The sequence below is a fragment of the Castor canadensis genome, chromosome 9, assembly GCF_047511655.1.
Source record: "Castor canadensis chromosome 9, mCasCan1.hap1v2, whole genome shotgun sequence".
In the NCBI taxonomy this organism is placed as follows: domain Eukaryota; kingdom Metazoa; phylum Chordata; class Mammalia; order Rodentia; family Castoridae; genus Castor; species Castor canadensis.
Window position 1 is genome coordinate 55,412,585 of NC_133394.1, and position 23,142 is coordinate 55,435,726.

The following is a 23,142-nucleotide window of genomic DNA, read 5'->3' on the forward strand; positions in this document are numbered from 1 at the left end:
TTATTATATTTGATATTTTTAATAAATGGATGAATAAACTGCTTACTTACTGCTATACTTGTCAAAACATTTTAATGCATCACCTTTTAATTACTTTGTAAGAACACATAATTGGCACTAGGGAAATGGAAATTTAATCAGCTCCTTTTAATGAAAAGTTTGCATAGTTGCTAATAAAGGTATATTAAAATATGAAATCAACAATTTACTTTCTTCCATTTGGTCATCCCATCTTTATAACATAATCTTTTATTTAAGTTTTGATAACCAATAACAAACACACAAAAAATCCTACCTGTTAGTCAGACTTTTGTCACTGTGACTAATGCTGGATGTTTTATAGACTAAAGGAAGAAATATTAACTTTGGCTCATCACTTCTGAGGTTTCTATTGCTGGTTCCTTTACTATGGGCCTGAGATGAAGCTGAACATGATGACTGGGAGCATGTGGTGGACAAAGCAGCTCAGCTCACAGGGAATAGGAAGCAGAGAAAGACAAGAATGGCAGGTGATAAGACACATCCTTTAAATTCATGCCCCACATCCTAACATTTCCATCAAATTATGAATTCATCAATGGATTGATATATATTGATGAAGTCAGAGTCCTCATGTACCTATCACCTCTCGATAACACCATCAGTTGGGGACCAAGTGTTAAATACATGAGCCCAAAGGAGTATGCATCATATGCAAACCACAACACCAACTATTAAAATAAGCTTTAAGATTAATTCTAGATACCAGGTTTGTCCTGTGGGCAGTTGGGGCTGATGACTTCTCACATACTAGCTCCTCACAGGACCACTTCAGAGAACCCACCTACACCAGACAGTCCTTTCCACCAAGATAATCCTGGGTTAAAATACCCTTAGTGGATCCCCTCAACATCCATTGTTACACAGTTTAGCATACCAACCTTAAGAAGAGGGAGAGACATAGAGAAAGCCCCTGTCAAAAGTGTCAGCACCTGATTATGAATCAGAGGGAAAAGACCAGAACGCTCATTGAAATCAGAGGGAACATATTCTTCTCCATAACAAGGAAGAAATTTGGACTATATATATATTTATTTTTAATTTAGTATTTTTATATAGTTTTTACTTTTTAATTTTTTAAAAATTAGTTGTTACCTATGTCACTCTTCCATTCTGTTCAACTATCAATTTGCTTATCTCGCTCTTGTTCCACTTTCATTTCTTTCCCCCATTTTTCTTCTCTTTCCTTTTTTTCTCTCTTCCTGTCTTATCCTTACCTTCCTTTCCTCCCCCTCTCTCTCCCCCTCTGTCACTACCTCCTGCTCACTCACTGAATAGTCTATTATATTACATGTTATAGTAAAGTCTATTATACTTTACATGTTATTCCCATCTATCTTATCCTGCTGCAATCCTTGACAAGAGCACCATTTTCCACAAGGACTGAACTATATCTTTACACACATTAGGACCTTATTGCCCCACAGCCCCCACACCTCATATTTCTTCTCCCCTTCACCCTATTCCACCTTCCTATCTCCTATTATCCTAGTACCATCTTTTTAATTACCTAATTATCTATCTCTATGAAAACAACTATTATCTCCCCAACACATGCTGTTTATACATAGTATCACCAAAGGTTTTTTAAATATATTATGTAAATAACTGGTTTGGCACTGCATATGTGATTTTTTTATTGCTAAGTTATACCTCCAGGTCGGGAGACAGAAATATTACAACAATCTATCTAACAACTAAGCTACTGGACTTACAGACACAAACAGACCCCAACACAGTGGTGTGCAGAGACTTTAATACTCCTCTATCACCAATAGATAGGTCATCCAGACAAAAAAAATCAACAAAGAAACTCTAAAATTGAATGACATTATAGATCAAGTGGACCTGACAGATGTCTACAGAGTATTCTATTCTGCAATAGCATAATATACATTCTTCTCAGCAGCTCATGGATCTGTGTAAAATACACCATAAATTAGGTCACAAAGCAAGTCTTAACATACTCATTCTATTAAACCAGCATTGCACTCACCCTAAAACTGGACAAGGATACAACCATAAAAGAGAATTATAGGCCAAAGTCTTTAATGAACATAGATGCAAAAATCCTGAATAAAATATTGGCAAATGGAATTCAACTTATTACAAAAGGATCATATACCATGATCAAGTTGGTTTCATCCCAGGGATGCAGGAATGGTTCGACATACACAAATCATTAAATGTAATACAGCATATTAACAGAATCAAAGACAAAACTACATGATCATCCCAATAGATTCTCAAAAAGCCTTTGATAAAATTCAACATCCTTTCATGATAAGAGCTCTGATGAAAAAGAAAGAGATAGAATGTATCTCAATATAATAAAGGCTATATATGACAAGCCTATATCCAACATCATACTAAATTAGGAAACTCTGAAAATTCTCTCAAGTCAGGAACAAGACAAGGTTATCCTCTTTCCACTCCTTTTTTACTAGTCTTGGAATTCATAGATGGGCAGAAGAAATAAAAGGAATACAAATTTGAAAGGAAGTAGTCAATCTATCATAAAGATGACATGATCTCATACCTAAAAGACCAAAAAACTCCTAGACACCATTAACAACTTCAGTAATGTAGCAGGATACAAAATCAATTTACAAAAATCAGTATCCTTTCTATATACCAAAAATGAACAGACTGAGAAAGAATAGAAGCAAATGATTCAATTTACAGTAGCCACAAAATAATAAAATACCTAGGAATAAACTTAACAAAAGATATAAAAGACCTCTACAAGGAAAACTATAAACCATTGAAGAAAGAAATCGAAGAAGACTACAAAAGACAGAAAGATCTCCCACGATCATAGATTGATAGAATTAATGTTGTAAAAATGGCTCCATTACCAAAAGCAATATGCATGTTCAATGCAATTCCCATCAAAGTTCCTATGACATTCATCACAGAGATTGAAAAATCAACTCTAAATTTCAATTGGAAGCATGAAAGACCATGAATACCTGAGGCAATACTGAGCAAAAAGAGCAATGCTGGAAGTATCACAATATCTGACTTCAAACTATACTAGAGAACCATAACAATAAAAAAAACCCATAGTATCAGCTCAAAAACAGACATGAAGACCAGTGGAACAAAATAGATCACCCAGATAGAAATCCATGCAGCTATGCCTACCTGATTTTTGACAAAGGTGCCCAAAATGTACCACGGAGAAAAGGCAGTCTTTTTAACAAATGCTCTGGGAAAACTGGATATCTGCTTACAGAAAACTGAAAGTAGATCCATGCCTTTCACCCTGCACAAGTATCAACTCAAAGTGTATTAAGGATCTTAATATAAGACCTGAAACTTTGAAGCTAGTGCAGGAAAGAGCAGGGAATACATTGGAATTAATAGGCATAGGCAATGATTTCCTAAACAGAATTCACATGGCTCAGCAACTAGGAGAAAGTATTGACAAATGGGACTATGTAAAATTAAAAAGCTTTTGCACAACAAAATAATTGGTCTCTAAATTGAAGAGGCTGCCTACATTCTGAAAATCTTTGCCAGGTACACATCTGACAAGGGATTAATAACCAGAATATACAGGGAGCTCAAAAAACTGTACTCCAAAAAATCAATGACCCATGGAAGAGATTGGCAAATAAACTGAACAGAGCTTTTTTCAAAGGAAGAAGTCCAAATGGCTGAAAAAACACATGATGAAATGCTCAATAACCCTAGCCATAAAGAAAATGCAAATCAAAACCACATTAAGATTTCACCTCACTCCTTTTAGAATGTCTATCATCAAGAACAGAAACAATGACAAATGTTGGTGAGGATGTGGGGGAAAAGGAATATACTGCTGGTAGGAATGTAAATTAGTATAATCAGTGTGGAAAACAGTATGGAGGCTCCTCAAAAAACTAAAAAAAAAAAAAATTGCCATATGATCAAGCAATTCCACTTCTAGGGATAGACCAAAGGGAATCAAAAGGAATGTAAGTCAGGTTACAATATAGGCACCTGCACACTCATATTTATTGCAGCATTATTTACAATGGAATGGAAACAGCCATGATGCCCCACTACTGATGAATGGATTAAGAAAACATAGTATTTATATACAATGGAATTTCATTCAGCCACAAAGAAGAAATTTTGTCCTTTGCTAGTAAATTGATAGAACTGAAGAATATCATATTAAGTGAAGTTAGGTAGGTTCAGAGGCCAAAAGCTCTGTTTTCTCTGTATGTGGAATATAGATGTAATAAATATATAACAATATAGTGAAAAATATGTCACACTAAAGGGAGGTCACATACCAGATGGGGAGTATAAAAGGAAGTTAAGACGGTGAATATGGTTGATGTACTCTCTCTATAAAACTAACATAGAGTTTTTAAACCTGTTGAAATCACCATAAGAAGGGGTACAAAACAGGTACCCCTTCTTATGGGTACCTGTTTTAGAAAACAGAAAAACAGAGGAGATGAACCATTCAGGTTATAATACGTATATACCTGGAACTGTCATAGGAAACTCTTTGTGTAGCTGTGTTAAACAAACAAAAATGTCTTTTTCTCTTTTACAAAATTGAGAATGGGAGGGTGAACAGGTCCTGCTTGAGGGGTTGGTAAGAGTGGGACCAACCTTTCCCCTGAATTGTAGCAGACCTTTAAAGAACTAATACCAACACTCCTTAAACTTTTACACAAAATAGAAGAGGAAGGAACACTGCCAAACTCATTCTATTAAGCCAGCATTACACTCATCCTAAATGGTGATTATGGTGAATATAGTGCAAATACTGTGCACACATGTGTGAATATGGAAAAATGATACCTATTAAAAGTATTCCAGGAATGGGAGGAATAAAGGAGAATGGTGGAGAGGGTGAATTCAAGTATGATATATATGGTATATTGCAAGAACTTTTGTAAATGCCAAAATGTACCCCCACTCAGCAGAGCAATAAAAATTAAAATAAATAAAATAAGCTTTAAGGACCAGCTTTTTAAATCACTCTTTCATAAATAATTAAGATTTTTAAAAATAGTGAGGTGTATTCACCAATAAGAAATAACACAGTTTTTAATACATCCAAATGCTTCAGTTCCTCGTACTAATTGTTCCTCACACTAATGCGCAAGGATATGCTTGAAGATAAAGTAATTACATAAAACTTTTTCAAGTTTTCTTTTGATGATAATATAAAACAAGTTAAGGAAGGAATTTTCTGGACTATCTGAAAGAATCTCTTAAAAGTATTTTTGGTAATACTGGTTTTACTCAGGGTGTCATGCTTGCTAGAACAGAACTCTACCACTGGAACCAATCCACCAGCCCTTAAAGAATACTTTAAAGCACAGAATTGCTGTGAACCTCAGGGCAAAAAGTTAGCATTTGTACTTAGGAGCACATTAGATTTAAGAAATAATCACTATTTAGTTTTTAATACATTTGATGAGGTGATTAAATGAAAAAGTCTGGAGTTTGATAATCTTTTTATTGGTGGTTGATGATAAAAGGGCTATGTACATAATTCAAGAATTAAAAACACTGTCATACTCAATTTATAAGTGGAAATATCAAACATGAGCAACAGAATTAATGAGCATGATTGATGACTGACCTATCACCTGATAAATAAGGTTTAACTATTTTATTGATGGAAGGAGCTACAAACACAAGGGAAGTACAAGAAAACTATTCAAATTGAAAAAGCCAAGTTTATCCATCATAGAAAAATATAAACAAAATTAATGTAAAGTGATTTTTCATGTTTTTATAAAGTATTTTCTTCCCATAAATGTTTCATAAAATGGTATTGACAAGTATTTACGAAAGACCCAAATTTATTATCTATTTATTTTATGTATGGATTTATCTGAAAAATATTTTTTGTTGTGCGGGGGTACATTGTGAGATTTATAAAGTTCTTACAATATATCAAGTATATCACACTTGAATTCACCCCATTCACCACTCTCCTTTATCTCAAAATATTTTTCTACTTAGTCAAACAGACTTTTACTGTTAGTTGACATATGTAGCCGAACTAATTCATCTATATTTACATATAAGGTAATAAAAATAATCCCATATTCAATATATTCAGAAATAATCAGCTAAAAATGTACTATGGTCAAATTAAACAAGTAATTACCAAGTAAATTAGCACATCAGATTTTTATTAATTGTATTAATTTTTATTAATTTTAATAGGACCATGGTTTATTACTTCTCCACAGAGGCTTTGTGTGGGAAGTTTTCATACCTGAAACTATTTTTGTTCTGGATTGAATTTCAATTATATTTTAAAATGTATACACACATATTATATGTATTTATATAAATATATATACATTTTTCAGCCTGTAAAGATTAAATATGAATAATTTTATAACTATATCTCAAATTGTACCTTTTGGTACCAAATCATGGCTGAGCTGTGAAAAGACTACTATGTGATTATATATTACTAACATAATAAAATTATAATAACAATCAACATAAACTAATAAAATATGGTAATGCTTTTCTGATAAGAAACTACCAAAAGGTATTTACAGAAGTATTTTTCAAATTTAGTACCTAACCTTTACTAAAGATAAAAACTTAATAGCCTACATATGCAACTGGATCCTTAAAAGTTATGAATTCTATGGATATATATTTGTGGATTTTTTAAAGTCATTGTTAATTATTATGTCATGATTAAAATTCATCTTGCCACCTTTTGGAGCACCTGCACCACCAAAGAGTCCTGAAGAGGACTGAAAGAGACCTGAAGAGGAGAACTGCATTCTCCAATTTGATTCTTAAGCCATGAAAAAATACATACTATCATTAGATCTACAGAAAAAACTTTAAGTAATCAGAATAGAAAACAACTGATTTATTTTAATTCCTGTCCTTTACATAACATGAACTATAACCTATATAAAAATAACAATTTTATGAGAAAACTTTTAAAAAAGCAAATTCCCCAAACATATATAACCAAATAATTTATGTGTAAAATGACTTTTTATCAAACATTGTTAAATGAATACCTTATTAAAATTTTCATAAAGGTAAGTATCCCTTACTGTTTTATGAGACTTAGAATAAATTTTGATAGAAAATTCTCATAAGTGTGTGAGAATAATGATTAAATTGCTAAAAATGTTTTCTTTTTCCACACAAGAACACATTAAATGCAAATTAGAAGTTATTAAATACAAATTGAGAAGGTATTAACTCAAGTAACTGAAAAGAAGTTTTAAAGTAACATTCTGTAACAATAGTGTTCAGTTTTGATAATATTGGTTTAATTCCTTCCAAAGTTTCTAAAGTCTTAAGTGTTATTATGATAACACAACCCATTTATATATTTCAGTTTGTGTGCACATATACTAAATGTGAATAACATATTATTACACAGTTTTGTAACATATTTTGATCCAAAATTTCACTCTGAAGTATTCCACATATACAAATACCTTAGAAACTATTAAATTCATTTTTCCTTCATCTTATGCCGAAGGACATTTACAGTTTTGAAATTTTGTTAAGTATTATTGTATGTGCAAACAGTGCCATCTTCTGTCAGTTCAAACAATTTGCAGATCTCTATAAAATCCATTATTGCATGTAACTGCCATTTTCTTCTTATGCAAAAATCAATTAACTTTTTAAATAAAACCCTTAGAATATTATGAGTATTTCTTGGCCTTTTTCCAAATAGATACAGGTTAGAAGGAGATTAAATCTGGAACTCTTTCATGCTAGACACTGAATCATAAACCAACTATAAAACAGTCTGGATCTCATTTTCCTCATCTATAAGATTATTCAACTAAGTCATTAATTAAGTTTCCTTCATTCTAAAATTGCATTTATTTCTAGCTTTAGAAAATTTTGAGCATTTCTGTTTTTTAATTCCATAATAAGAAATATAGCGTGGTTAAGACTTTTTTTATAGTTATCTCTTATCATTATTGGTTTTCTTATGCAAAAAATGTTTTGGTTTTTACTTATACCTGTCCAAACATCCCTCCCCTAATAATACACATCAAGAAGATTCCAATGATGGTGAAGATAAGTAAACTCAAGTAATTGAAAAGAAGTTTAAAGTAACATTCTGTAACAATAGTGTTCAGTTTTGATAAGATCGGGTAATTCCCTCCAAAGTTTCTAAAGTCTTAAGTGTTATTATGTAACAACTAGAACAAACTCAAGAGTGTGGGGAGCTTTTTCTACCACAGCATGGACCAAGAACACCTTGTACTGCAGGCTTGGCACATTGGTTTTTATCTGTACTGCTATTTCATTCTTCTTCCAAATTGTGTGAAATGTGTTAATGACACAGTAATTTGTTTTGCTAACATCTTTAAGTTTCTGTGTGTAAATCACAACCTTTTGTGTGAAGAACAGTAATGTTAGGGAAAGGGAAGAGGATGGAGAAAGAAATTGGTTGTCCTGATATCACTCCTTCCACTGGGAGCTTGGATTAAGGCCAGAGTTCTGGCATCACTCTGGTGGAGTATGGTCCTCAAAATCTTGTATAATACTGTGATAAGTAAAATTCTGACCAAATTTCTGGTCAGATAAACTGGAAGTTAAAGAAGGTCCACTGAAGGAGTACCTGGAAAACATAAAACACTGGCCCCCAGTCAACAGGTAGCAAGGAATAGATAGGACTTTCAGTCCAATAACCGGGGGGGGGGGGGTGTTGAGGGGATTGGAAGAGGGCCCCAAACTTCAGATAAAAACCCACTGCAGACTTTGATTTCAGCTTCTTGTGACTAAGCACAGCATCCACTCATACCATGCCCAGACTTCTTTTCTACAGAACTGAGATAATAAACGGTGTAGTAGCAGTAGAAAACTTGTAACTCACTCAGGCATTTCTCATATATTTAAATATATGATTTAAATATAGCATTTCTGGTAGATAGTAAAATTTATTACAGCATTGTCAAATAATTTTCCTAACTGCTTTAAGAATAAAATTCACAATTGACATAAACATTAATCATGCACCTAATACTTCTCACCTACCATGAAGTTATTGATAGAAAATTTCTTCAACGTTGCTTGGCGTTCTTAGTGAGAGGACCTTATTCTAGGCTACCTGCCTAAAGCAGGGGGGAGGCAGGACATAACCTGGACATAACCCATAGCCCCAATCTGCTCTGCTTCCCTGAGACATGACCATGGGACCGAAAGTCCCTACGACGAGGACATGGCACAGAAAATCCGTCAGACGTGGACATGGGACAGAAAAGCAGATGATGATCTCTCAGGAGCAGCCCCTTTCCACGCAGAAATCAGGCTCTTCTCATGCAGTTCCTCTGGAACTGGAAATCCCAAAGCATCTGCACAAGTTTCTAACATACACTAGACATCACTGTGGCCATCCCAGATGGACACACATAACAGTTCACATAAATTTGAAAATAAAAAATTTGAAACTCAGAGATTGTGCTCCCTGATTGCTCAAACCACAGGAATAGGAAGCGGCGCTCCACTTCAACCTTCCAACAGACACCTGCAGAGCTTGACAACCTGAGTGCGAATGTCCACCCACTGCGCCTGCGCAGATAGGCCGCTTCGTGGTGGGCGGAGAGACAGGGAAACGCAGGATTCGGCTGCGTGGGGCGGGGCTTAGAGGCGCCCCGCGCTTGCGCAGGGGGCCCGGCGGCGCGCTGCGTCGTTATTTTTGAAACGAGTGGCGGGGAAACTGCTGCAGAAGCTGCTGCTGGAGCGGTCTGCCCACAGCAAGCCCCACTATCGTGAGCAGACCTCGCCATGGCGCTGCAGCTCGCTCGGGAGCAAGGAATCACCCTACGCGGCAGTGCCGAGATCGTGGCGGAGTTCTTCTGTGAGTCCTCGCGCCGGACACGGTGGGGAGACCTGGGCTTTGTCGGCCGCATGGCCTCTAGCCTCGGCCTGGGAGACCGGGAGGCCCTGCCTGCCCTGGTACCGGACCTCTGGCGGAAGGTGGAAATGCGATGCGGACCCTTGCTTATAGACTGATGTGTTACTCAGGAGGGAGGAGAGATCTGCATGCTGCTGAGGCCTGGTTCTCAGGGCTTTCCCTTCTCCTGAGCTACTGCACATCTCCTCCGGTTTTAGGCCTGGTGTGCCTGGTGGGGCCTGGCGTGGATTTTTACCTAGACTCCACCCCACCCAAGCTGTGGGAGGAACTGCACTTCACCAGCCCCCATGCACTTTCTAATGGAGCTTGAGGCGATGAGGAGTTACAGGGACAAGCTTGCCTGGGGAATGGGACCAGGCAGTTTAGTTGCTAATTTTTAACAAGCAACCGGATTTGATCTCCTCTGACCACATGATCTTAATTTAGATGGATTAGAAAGAGGTGAAATGTTTGACATTTTTCTCTTACTACCACAACGTGTAAGCAAAATTTTAAGGATTTTCCATGCTGTTTTACCGTACTTTCAACAGATACAAAACGTTAACGTCTCTTTTGCTTTCAGCATTTGGCATCAACAGCATTTTGTATCAGCGAGGAATATACCCATCTGAAACCTTTACTAGAGTGCAGAAATACGGGCTCACCTTGCTTGTCACTACTGATCCTGAGCTCATAAAATATCTCAATAATGTGGTGGAACAACTGAAAGGTAAATAATCACTGGAAAAACTATGAGCTTTGTGTTTCTGCCAGGGTCCACATTTTTAAGCATCTCAAGTGGTCATTTTTCAGCTCCTTTTGAGGAAGTGAAAAACTACCATTTCACATATACTGATTATCAGGGGGCTCAAGGAAACAAAGAATAGAGAAATTAAAAGAAATCTCATCCTCCCACCCAATACATTTTAAGTGAACTGAATAGTTTGATGTTGGGAATCTTATATGTCTTAACAAAACAGTCTGTTATTATTTCTCTTAGAAACGGCTTTTGCAGTTAATATGTCCAAATGAAAGAAGTTGTAATTTTTGCAGATTGGCTGTACAAGTGTTCTGTTCAGAAACTGGTGGTAGTTATCTCAAATATTGAAAGTGGTGAGGTCCTTGAAAGATGGCAGTTTGATATTGAGTGTGACAAGACTGCAAAAGAAGAAAGGTAAATTATTGTTATTTTACATTTTTTTGAAAGCTTACTTTCATTGCTACATGAGTTCTAATTATACTGAACTAGTTTCATATAAAGTATAATATGTGTCTTAGGTATATTTTCTCTAAGATAGTCTCAAGGAAAGGTTCCTAGGTATTTGTTAGTATATCATTGATTTGTATAGATAGGATACTGTTAACATAATTGACTTTAGTCTAAATCAGTGAATTTTGAATGTGAGTTTTTGGTGGTATTTGCAAAACTACATATGATGAATTAATTGCACCATTTAGTCAGTTATTCAAAGATACTTTTAACTGTAGAGGATGATTCTAGATCCGTGTCCCAACTTAAGATACAGTGTTACTATAATTCATTTTTGCAATGAACTTCCTAAAATACTTCAAAACTTCTGAATGTTGAAACTTCCTAAGTGGGACACGTCCATCAGCATATTGTTAATGTTTACCATTATCTTAGGCATACTTTTCTGTAAACTCAGGACCCTTTCTTACAATGGATTATAATTCACTTCTGAAGCCTTTGATCTGTTTTATGAAATTTTTAGCTCATAAAAATAATTTGATATACACTGTAATATTTTATTTGAGGCAACAGGGAATCAGTTATTTAGACATTCTAAAAATGCCAAAGTAATTGTAGGAATTAAACAAGTTAGATAGCATTTATTTTTATCTTGAGACATTGAAGCTTTCCTATCTTGAAATACGAAACATGAAAAAAATCACTGGAAACAACCTGAAAAGATCACTGGAAAGACCAGTGAAATAGCAAGGATAGGTACTGTGCCTTCTAGGTTATAGGTTCTAAGAATACTTTTCTCATTGATTTTTTTAAGTCTCCTTTTTAATATTTTATTTTAGAAGCATTTAATCAGATAAATAAATTTCCTTGCCATTATGTTTTAAATAATTTGTTAAAGCCTACAATGAATTAATCATTTTGATTTCTTTGATAGCACTCCCAGAGAAAAGTCCCAGAAAGCTATCCAGGATGAAATCCGTTCAGTGATCAGACAGATTACAGCTACAGTTACATTTCTGCCACTGTTAGAGGTTTCTTGTATGTATTAATCAACTTATTTATGTAAATTTGGGGGGCAGAGGAGTAAGCTACTATTGTAAGAATTACCCCTTTATTGAATTATTTCTTCATTTTCGGTGCCATGTATTGTCATTTTAGAAAACTTGTAAGTTCTGTGAAGAACGAAAAAGTATTCCACAACACTCATTCTTGAATAGTTTCATGTGATTTTTCTCAGTACTTCTTATTTTCTTCACATTATTATATGTGTGACTATAGATATTATTGTTTTCCTTTTCATTCTTATTCTATTCATGAATTATTTACCAACTATTTCCTATAGGCCAGACACTGTTCTAAGCATTAGTATATACCACTGACAGAACCAAGATATTAAATTTGTTGTGATTTACATTTATATTTTATTATGTGATTGTATGCTTAATTTATATACTCTATTTTTAATGATTTTCTCCTTAAAGAAAAAGCTTGAATTTTTTTAAGAATAAAATCGAAGACTATAATGTTTTCTTTACTGTAACAAATTTGCATTGTGGAAAACAAATTAGTGTTCAGAGACCTGGCTAAACCACCTTTTCAAACTATGGGTAGACTACAATGTGTCCCTTAATAGAGACAGGAAGGTTAGTTTTGATTTTGACAAATGATGTATGTTCTTATCCCCAATTAGGTTCTTTTGATCTACTGATTTATACAGACAAAGATTTGGTTGTACCTGAGAAATGGGAAGAGTCTGGACCACAGTTCATTACCAATTCTGAGGAAGTTCGTCTTCGTTCATTTACTACCACAATCCACAAAGTGAATAGCATGGTGGCCTACAAAATTCCTGTCAATGACTGAAGGTGAGATCAGGAAAATAATGTAACTGGAATTCTCAAATGTAGTTTTTCTGAAACTATGTTTTATTTCATTGGGTAATTTTCAGACTGGGAATGCTAACATTATACTTTAAATGTGCATAATTGTTCTTTTCTGGGAGACATGTTTGATTTTCCACAGTGTTAACATAAATTTACCAGACCATTGTTCAAGAGAAACCAGCAGATTTTGTCAGCATTATAATTTAAATTACATTGAAGGTGGTAATTGTAGATGGAAAATATTTGCTTCAAGCTGGATACTTAATAATTTTTTCAAGTATATGGGCTCAGAATATAGAGATATTTAAATATGAAATATAGCAAAAGAAGTCAATATTCAGTCTTTACTGAGATTCAGAAAGTAGAGAAATGTGGCTGTATTGGGTCCTTTTGTCATGTTTCACTATACAGGTCCCATTTTTGAAAAGCTGATTATTAGATTTTAATTAATATAACTTGAACCCATGAAGCAATAGATATTTGTACTGCTTAATTCTTGTAATAAAAAGATGTTAATTTGTTTTATAGAATCAACCTTTAAGTGACAATGATGCAATAGAGTGTGTCTTTTAAGAATCATAAAATATGTTGGTATTAGTGTGGTATTTATACAGTTAAATCATAGTTAGAATAGATTCAGTAGAATAAAATATCTTTCAATTATACTTTCTTCATCTAATAACAATTCACTTATACTGTGCTTCATTTTAAAGGAATAATTGTCATTTTTAATTAGTTCAATTTAGCAAATGTTAGATTGTGAATTGATGCTCAGCTTTATGCCAGCTGAGTTTTTCTTAGGTTATTAAACGTCATGGTTATTCATTTGCCTTCACTACTCTGCTTATCCGCTGTATTCTATTAGCACTTACCAAGATTTCCATGGTCAACTTAAAACTTATAAAAACAATTCTAATCTCCATTCTACATCTTACCTTATTTTGTAATTATATTACTTAGCATTTATATTGGAGACCATTCTAAGATCTTTATGCTAATTAACTCATTTAACCTTTGCTATCATTTAATGTATATAGCATGTATCTATTCATGCAAAAATTACATATTTAGAGTCCATTAATATGCAGAATACTGTGTGTAAACTGCCAAGAATAATGAGGCATGGTACTTAAGGACTTATAAGAAAAATGAAAGTCTATGGCAAAGAACCAGGAAATAACCAAACATGTTCATTTAGCTATGCATTTTGATCCAATTGTGTGATTATTAAGAATAAAGGGTAGTATCTTACATTTTTTTTTTTTCAAAATCTAAGTGCTGGACAAAAAGATTCCATTACTTAATGATGACTAGAATGAATGCTATAATAAAAACCTTTTCCCTAAAGAGTAGTTGAAACTTCCTGAGATCCAGTTGTTTAGAAAGGATCACCCACAAGTGTGTTTTCCTAGTAAGAAAAGTAGTTATGCATTAATGAAACTTGTATTAGTATAGTCAAATATCTAGAATTCATATAACATGAAGTATGGTATTAAAATGGATACTATTGAGATTAAAACTTTCATTTGGCTAGATGCTCAAGTAGTTGAGTGCTTGGAGCTTTGATTTCATTTCAACACTAGTACTGCCAAAATAAAAAAAATAAGAAAATCTTTATTTGAATTCCTGACTGTTCATAGCCTCTATCAGTTGAATTACAAGGTAAAAAGGAAAGCAGAAATAGGGCTTCATTAAAAATACATATATGAAAATTCTGGTCCTCTTTTTAGGAAATACATTTGAAAATTTTTATAGAGAGGAGTGAATTCCAAAAAATATACAATGTCTCTGTACCATGACTAACATGGTACCACTTTTGTGATTTAAGAGTTAAGTCTGGGATTTCAATGTTAGAATAAATAGTAGGAGCTGCTACACATTCTGTTGCCCACAACATATTCTGTAGTACTAGTTCTACATTAGCTAGCCTCTAGCTTTTTATAAAACAGCAAAAACTGGCTATGGAAAGATTTAATGTAAGACTAATTAATGCCATTGAGAATCAAATAAAAGGCTGAAGTTCTGAGACCAAGAGAAACTACAAGTTTCTATGACAAATTTGTGACCTTGATTATCTTTTTGGAATAAATGGACCACTGATGTTTCTTAACTTGATGATTTCAAGAAAAGTAACATTGAAAAGCTTTGTTTATAGTCTAATAATTTGAATAACGGAAGACTAAGCATTGTGTAAAATCACATTTTTTAAGGCTCTACATATACTTGAATCATTTCATCTCAGCTGATATTGCTAACAGACTTAAATTCTTGGATTTTTATCATTTTAATGTAACTGTTGCTTCTTATGAGGTTTCTGAGGAGCCAGTCATGATCTTTTTTATCCCTTAAAACTAAACATTTTGGAGTAGCAAGCCAAATTGTAATCTAAATTGCAAAAGCTTTGGCCTAATGCTCCAAGTTGACTTATGCCTCCTCTTTATACTACTTGAGGCTCAATTTAGGAGCTAGACATGTAATCCAACAGCAGAAAAAAATGAGACTGACTTCCATACCATGTTAAACTTTGAGCAACCAAGACTATGTAAGTCTGGTGGCCTGAACTCTAACTCAGTTTTCTTACCATAGGTAGGGGAATGAAAACTTGTTCTATTGTACCCATCAAGGTCTGAAATAAGAATCCAGCGAGGACTAAGCCACACCTGGTCTTTGGAATCCTTCCATTGTCATCAGTCACTGAAATCAAACCTCCATGAGAATACTTAAGCAGAGATAGAACATTCCACTGTATTAGTTGGCTTTTTTCCATAGCATACAACAACAGAGTGCCCAAATAAGCAATTATTTTTCTTTACTCATGCAAGTTGGCAGGTCAGCTAGGTTGGTTCTGTTCCATATAGCTCATTCTACCAGTGGAGGGACATTGCCTAGCCAGGACTTGAGGCTTAGCTTCAAAACTGTACACTGATATTTCTCCAGCATTCAAACTAAACAAACCAAGTCTTATGGCCAAAGCAAACTTCAGTGGAACCCATTGTCCCTTAGTATTCTCAGGGGATCAGTTCAAGGACCCAAACATACATGATACATTCATGGGTTCTCTATTCCTTATAAGAAATGATGTAGAATTTCTATATAACCTATACACATCCTCCCACATAGGGTAAATATCTATTTTTATTTAGTACAAAATGAATCTTTGTGAATAGTTGTTACAATGTTCTGTTATGGGACTAATGGCAAGAAAAATCTGTACATATTTAGTACAGCTACAATTTTTAAAAACTTTTGATATATGAACTTTTTGAATCTGTAGATGGAGAACTTCAGATATTGAGGGCCAACTCTATATTCTCTTATGGAGATGGTGCTTAGGGCAAAATGTAGGTTTGATGAAAGTGATGTAAGGGATCATGGGTAGCAAACTTGGTAAAAATGTCCAGACAGTAAGTAGTTCAGGCTTGGTCTCTTGCTTAAATCAGCCATTGTAGCTTGAGAACAACTAGACAATATGTCAATGAATAAACATTGTTGTGTTCCAATAACAAAAATCTGATAGCCTGGATTTGGCCTGAGGGTTTTAGTTGGCAACCATAAGATCACAGTTTGCTTTGGGTTATGAACATTCAAGTTAGTTCAGAGCATTTTATTTGTGAATTTTTTTTTTAAGAGCTCACTTGTTTAAACATCATTTTTTGTCTCTACAGTTTCTCAAATTGAATGTCTGTATCAATTCTATATTCTGTGCAGATCAACTGGGTATTTCTTTGAAGTAATACCTAGTCACCCCACTAAGAATTTTGATATAAAAGCTTGGGAAGTAGAAGTTCTTTGGCATGAAATGCATAAAAACGCTTAAGAGGTCTACATTCTATTTTTAATTATGTTTTAACTATATACATTCATGGTAAATAAGTGCTTATTGTGGGAATGCACTAGAGTTCTTTATGCTCCTTATTATCCTCTATGATGCCCCCTGGCATTTCAGGGTGTGGGGTGAAGGGTCATGGAGCAGGGGATATCTTGGAGCTCAGTCTCTTGTGTGCCAGGGAATGGTGCTTAACACCTAGCATGGAGGAGTGCAAATGCAAGGAACTTTCAGGAGCAGGGGATCAGAAGTGCTGACCTGCAAGCCATTTTTCTATGCAGTTAGTTTCTTCTCTATTTATGGGTTCTAAGAGAGCTCTGCTTCTTGCTGTTTATGGGACCTCATGGATGTCCTTTTGGGTTTCCAGTGTCTTCTTTTTTCTGGGTAGTTAGGTTTCCCCGGGGTTTAGGGATGTCAACAATCTGCCATCTTTCTACAATATAAACTCAAAACTTCCTAACACATTAAGAAAGATATCCTTCAGGACGTTATTGGTTCAACTTTGTTTCCATTTAGTTACTTAGTATGTAAAATTTATCTTGAAGTTACTATTCATCAAAGATCAGAATAGCTATATAAAGCTGCATTATAACTCCTGTTTTTTTCTGCTGGATGTCACTAATGCTATCATGTTCAAATTAAGGTGAATTTCTTTTGACTCTGAAGATTCTAATTCTCAGTTTTTCTTATTGAAGAAGTTAGCACTGGGATTTCTGCATACAAAAATATATAAATATATTGGGGAAAAACTCTGCCTGTTTTTTGCTAGACTTTACATGAATAATCCATGTAAATCTATTAGTAGAAAAGAAGTAGAGTTGTAGAGTCAGCAGGCATGTGCCTGTTGTGCTTCCTGAGGTTTAAATGTTCTCTTCCTTCTGTTCTTAGATAAGGAAGCACATCCTGTGACTTCCTAACAAGCTCATCAAAAGCAGTGTTCTCCACCTTTTGTCCTTATCTTTCACATACTTGTAGCCATTGAATGTCTACAACAAATCTTTTTCTTAATGTGCTTTGCAAAATTTGAGCATGTGTTATTGGGTGGCTTATGTTTATACTTCCCTCAGCCTTCCTGTTGTTGAGTGACTTTGGCTCATGAAAGGGAGACACCGAAAGACAGAGAGTTTGATCCTATACCTTATCTACATTGTATAAGTAATAAATGGATGTGAATTAGTGAGCCATTGTGAAACATAATTTTCCTAATAATTAAAAGAATTGTTCATTAAACAAACATCATTTTCTTAGAATATTTGAGAAAGTAATATCTGGTTTAACTGGTAAATAATAAACTTCATATTCATTTTTATTAAATGTATGAAATTATATTTTAAGTTATGTTTAATATGATTATAATAAATAATTGGAAACTGCTGGGGAAACCATGGAATGGAAACTGTTAGATTTCATACTATATTATTTATAACCTCTAAAATCAGATCTTTAGGGATCTTCCCATTCTACATGATTACAGCTTTGAAAGTCATCAGTATTCACTGCTGCTTATTAAGACAAAATCTAGTTGGGCAAACTACTTCATCTTCATTACAGTAAAGAGGTCGGTTCCAGTCTGGCAAAACAAATTCTACCCCTAACAACAAGACTATTAGAAAAAGCTTTCAGAGAAAAAAATGTCAGAGCTAACCCTCTGATTAAGCATAAGCTGGACCACCAGTAGTGCATTTCCATGCAAGGGAAAGCTCTCAAGCATCTTAAAACCTATCTGGATATGTAGATATCCAGTGGGTACCTAGATATGGTTTGAATTTCAGAAATGGCAGTCTCACTGACCAAGTAAGTAGCCTAGTCTCTATTTGTCTGGTTATGTTTTTGGTTTTGCTGTGGTTTGATCCCACAGCTTTCAGGCAAGCTAGGCAAGCACTCTACTTCTGAACCACATTTCCAGACCAAATGTAGGCAGTTTTAAAGATTGAATCTAATGTTCAAAATACTTTGTCTAAAATATAGTTCTTAGATCACTATATACATAGTGTATTAGTACATCTCATTAAAAATAGGCTATACAGTCTAGAACTCCCTTGTCTAGGAAAGAAAATTCATGAATATTTAGTATCTACAGAGTTCCTGGCACCAATGAGGTACCATACATGTTTTCTGCAAGCTGTTTCTGAGTGAGTGGACATTAGGGTATGTGGGAAATGAGAGATGTAGACTGGAGGCAAGGGCTATGGAAACTGGCATTAGAGCATGTGCAAAGCTATAAGGTAAAGAAAATGATCCATTCTTCAAACTTCAATTTCAGGGTAAAAGGTCAGAAGAAAAGAAGGATTGGACTCAAAATGAAGGTTTTACAACTCTTCTGATACCCATGGGTTACAGAGAAGAACTGTAAAGCAAAAACCGTAAAGAAACACTCCAGAGAGAGAGAGAGTGAGAGAATCCTTACAAAATGGGCAAGGAGGAGTTTAAACATCATATTGCTCTTTGCATGCATTATCTCCATCTTCACACAGTCCTGGAAGGGTTTTTATCTCCATGTTACAAATAAAAGCATTTACATTCAGGAACAATAATCCGGAATGTATTCCCAAGCCCAATTCCAAAGCCAACATTATTTTCTAGTCTTTCTTATTGTCTGTCAGAAAACAGTAGAACAGTGAAGGGATTTTTGGCTCCAGCAGACCCACTCTTAATTTCAAGAAAATTAGAATGCAGTGTTACTCTCACTTGAAGATGGCCAAGTGGTTGTAATATTGTATTATTATAGTCATAATATTTGAGTATTAGGTTGCATTAACTTTTTAAAAAACACTTCATAATAAGCTACCCTAAAAGTTTCATAAGTATAGGACATTTGCTCTGGACCAAAAGTATTCATTTTCTTTCATCTATATTTTTCACTCATTTATAAACTTGTTATTATAATCAAATGATGTGTTTGAATGAGTACTGAGCACCTTTCTACTTCGTGGGTTTTAGCCAGTTAGACAAAAGTAGGAGACAGAAGGGGATTGGAATTTAATATATGTATAATTACCCAAATTGCAGTGTTATTTAGTAAAGCTGGGTAGGCGAATGAATCTTTCCAAGGCAGAATTCAGGTGTGCTGTTCTTTAAGTAGCAATCAGTCTGACATCTTCAGTCTTCCTTTCCCAGCCCAGCAACCTGGAAGTTAGCCCTGGATACTGAATGCCAAGTGCAGAATTAGCACTGTATTGGAGCTCCTCCAAGTCTTAGAAAGATGTCTTCTTTGTGGTTGAGAAAGGCTGAGAGAGAACGTGGAGAAGCCCAAACTATTCTTTCAGTGCTGTTATCTGTCATCAGTATTAAAGGATGGAAGAACAAGCATCATCCCCAATATTTGACAGTTTTTTTTCCCCAGCATATTATAATATGTGTTACACTGGCATAAATTATGTAAGTTTATTTTAGATAACATGCTGATGGACATTTTTAACACTTATTTGTATTCAGAAAAATATGCAACTAATACACTTTAATACATTATGTATCATTTAAAGAAGAAGTAGATCAATATTAGTATAGAAGCAGCACACATATGAAGGATCATTGAGAAGCAATATCACAATGCACCAGACTTCACAAATAGTTCAGAAACAGTAGGGAAGTCTACATTTTCACAGGATTATTGTGTTTTTTAAACTTCTAAAATCTACTTCTTTTGCACTAAGTCTCTTGGACTGCCGAGGGCTGTTTCACCCCCTTCCCCCCAATGAAACACTAGCCACTTTTTTAGGGTGGACCCCATGCAGCACAGTAAGCAGAAAGTTTATTTCCTATTTTATTTCTTATTGCTAATGATGCCCACTATGTTGCCCCCAATAGCTCACCAGCTTCTATGAAATGAATACAAAAAGATCGGCAATAACAAAAATGTTCCAAATAAAACAATGTACAACTCATTTTTCATCTTACCCCAAAGTAAATTCCCTTGCCAATGAAAAGCTTCTTGCAGGCTACATCTCAGCAAGAAGGTCTTGCTCATCTGCTGGGGTTCCCATAACTACATCTATACCCTGGTCTGACTTATAGGAAGACATACGACCTCTTCAGCCTCTGAAATTAGGTTAATTCAAATCTAATTAAACTATAAATATCAGCAGCTCTACTACTGAAATTATCAGAAGGAAAATTACAGTCCGAGAACTAAGTGAATAGTGTGACCTTGGTTGACACAATGGTTGCCAGCCAAAGAGCTTGGCAGGTAACAGTGATACTGTGTTGTAGACAGCAAGGACCTGGGCACAGTTGGTTTTCAGTTCCATGAAAGACCAGTTAACTTCTCTAATGTCAAGTTCCTGTGAATCTACATTGGCAAAGCACAAACTGCCATGGACAATTGTGCTTCTGCATGTTTTGTGTGTGTGTTTCTTTGGGGGTTTTAGTGTTTTGGTGATGCTTCTGGGAAATTCCAATTTCCAGTTTTCTCAATGGGTGTCATTTAAGACAACTTCAGGAAATGTAGATGTCCAAATTTCTTTTTTTTTCATATGTGTAATGTGTCATGCTTTTAACGTCAATGTGTGATGGTGGTTAATCTAGGAAACTACTTCCAAATGCCTCCAGGTGTGTTCTCTAGGAGTCAGAGGGAAATCCTCTCTTCTCCAGGCAAACATGAGGGGAATGGAGTGATTACTGTAACCCTACTCTCTCATCACTGTCCTAATAAAGTATCAGATTTTGCTTATTCTCATAATAGTAATTGTCATCACTCTTTCATAGACTTTTCATTCCTACCTAGGCAGGGCAGGTTGTAAGCAGATGGTTAGTACTTGAAAATGATGATTTCTTTAAAAATATTTGAGGAAATCATTTAAAGGATCACAGAAAAGTCTAGTGAGTCAAGATTACTCTTGTCAAAATATAACAGCTCCAAAAGCTTAGCAGAACTTTAAAGAGATTCTAAATATCATGGATTAAAATAGTGCATGTTAGTGTTTCAAAAGTTTGGGCCATTGAAAAGATAGAACACTAAAACAAAGAACAAAAGACTCCAAAAAATGTGAACTTGAGAGTAGAAACTTAACTCTTTTCCTTTTTTAGTCTTTCCTGGTCCAGTAGCACCTGATCATGACCATAAGAAAATTGCTTGCAGCTGTGGAAGATGAGTGCCAAGACCTGCTCACTGCACAAACTTTGGGATTTGGGGTTTTCTCTCTCTCTCTTGTTTTCTGGAATAAAATTAAAATATACACAGGTTTGAAAAGTGAAACAGTACAGAATGATACCAAATGAAATTCTCCATCCAGCTGAGTTCCCTAGTCCCCATTTCTTACCTAGCTGTCTATCATAAAATACTGTTCTGTTGGTGGTCCTCGTATACCTCTAAGTGTATGTTAATACTCCCATTACTTATTTTTCAATCTAAATTACTCAGTCTCTGTGTTCTGTTATAGCAGTACAAAACAAACCAACACACTGTGTACTGCCTTCATTGTTTTTCTATACTAATACTGATATTTTTTCTTTAAATATCAAACATGTCCAATTTTGCAACTAATACACTTTAATACATTATGTATCATGAACAAAGGATTATGCCAAAGATTTATTTACTTAGTTTTTGTGCACATCCTCAAGTTTTATGACTCATGCTACACTCCTCCTACTATAGTACCTCCCTTGGGCCAAAGCCCTGAAAGGTTACTTTCCAGTTACAGTCAGGAGAGAGAAGCACAGGGCAGGGCAGTGGAGCAAGTGTTTGCTGTCAGTGTTTGGATATCCTTAACCTGTGGAGGCAGAAAACTTTAAAAAAGTATCTTGTGGGTGGTAGGTGATCCAGAGTTTCAGAATCGAGGGAAATTACTCCCAGTGACAGTGACCCAGAATGGAGATCAAGGTGAGCAAGGACTGCAGATTAAGTCTGAAGGAAACAAATTCAGAGCCTGGTATCTGTCAGAGATGTCAACAAGTAGATAACAGCGGCCAGTCATCAATTACAGCTGCTTTCAACCCATTGGAAAGACCAGGATCTGGCTCCTTAAAGTGACAGACGTCTAATAGCAACCAAGGGTGCTGATGCATACCTCCTTTCTGACAGTTGATAACATGGTGCCAACAGGGGCTAAGGGTTCCAGAGCCAGCACTCTCATGGTGCCAACAGGGGCTAAGGGTTCCAGTGCTGGGGGAGAAGAGATTGAGTGGAGTAATAGCACCAAATACAAACTTGCTTTTCTTTGTAGACCTTTCATTATCTATTTAGAAACTTAAGGGAAACAATTGAGAAATAATTTCATTTTTGTAACGTGCTTAAATATTGGTATCACAATATCACCCTTTACTGCCTCTTCCACTTGATTAAGGCAGAAGTTCTAGATGCAATGAAAACAGACTATGT

The 23,142-nt window shown here is 35.1% G+C and overlaps 1 protein-coding gene and 1 long non-coding RNA gene across 2 annotated transcripts in view; one reads left to right on the forward strand and one right to left on the reverse strand.

The window, feature by feature from the left end:
* The window catches only part of LOC141410887 (uncharacterized), a 100,414-nt gene extending 90,856 nt beyond the window's left edge, over positions 1 to 9,558 (reverse strand). The window contains exon 1 of the long non-coding RNA XR_012435695.1: positions 9,046 to 9,558. This is a non-coding gene — a long non-coding RNA (uncharacterized lncRNA). The remainder of the gene's footprint in view (positions 1 to 9,045) is intronic.
* A 106-nt stretch (positions 9,559 to 9,664) lies between these two features.
* Positions 9,665 to 21,488, forward strand: LOC109703185 (mitotic spindle assembly checkpoint protein MAD2A). Its single transcript, XM_020188351.2, has 6 exons — positions 9,665 to 9,868; positions 10,488 to 10,634; positions 10,958 to 11,078; positions 12,049 to 12,152; positions 12,805 to 12,979; positions 19,087 to 21,488. The coding sequence occupies exons 1-5, from the start codon at positions 9,796 to 9,798 to the stop codon at positions 12,975 to 12,977; spliced, it is 618 nt and encodes a 205-aa protein (XP_020043940.1). The 5' UTR covers positions 9,665 to 9,795; the 3' UTR covers positions 12,978 to 12,979; positions 19,087 to 21,488.
* Positions 21,489 to 23,142: the final 1,654 nt, after the last annotated feature.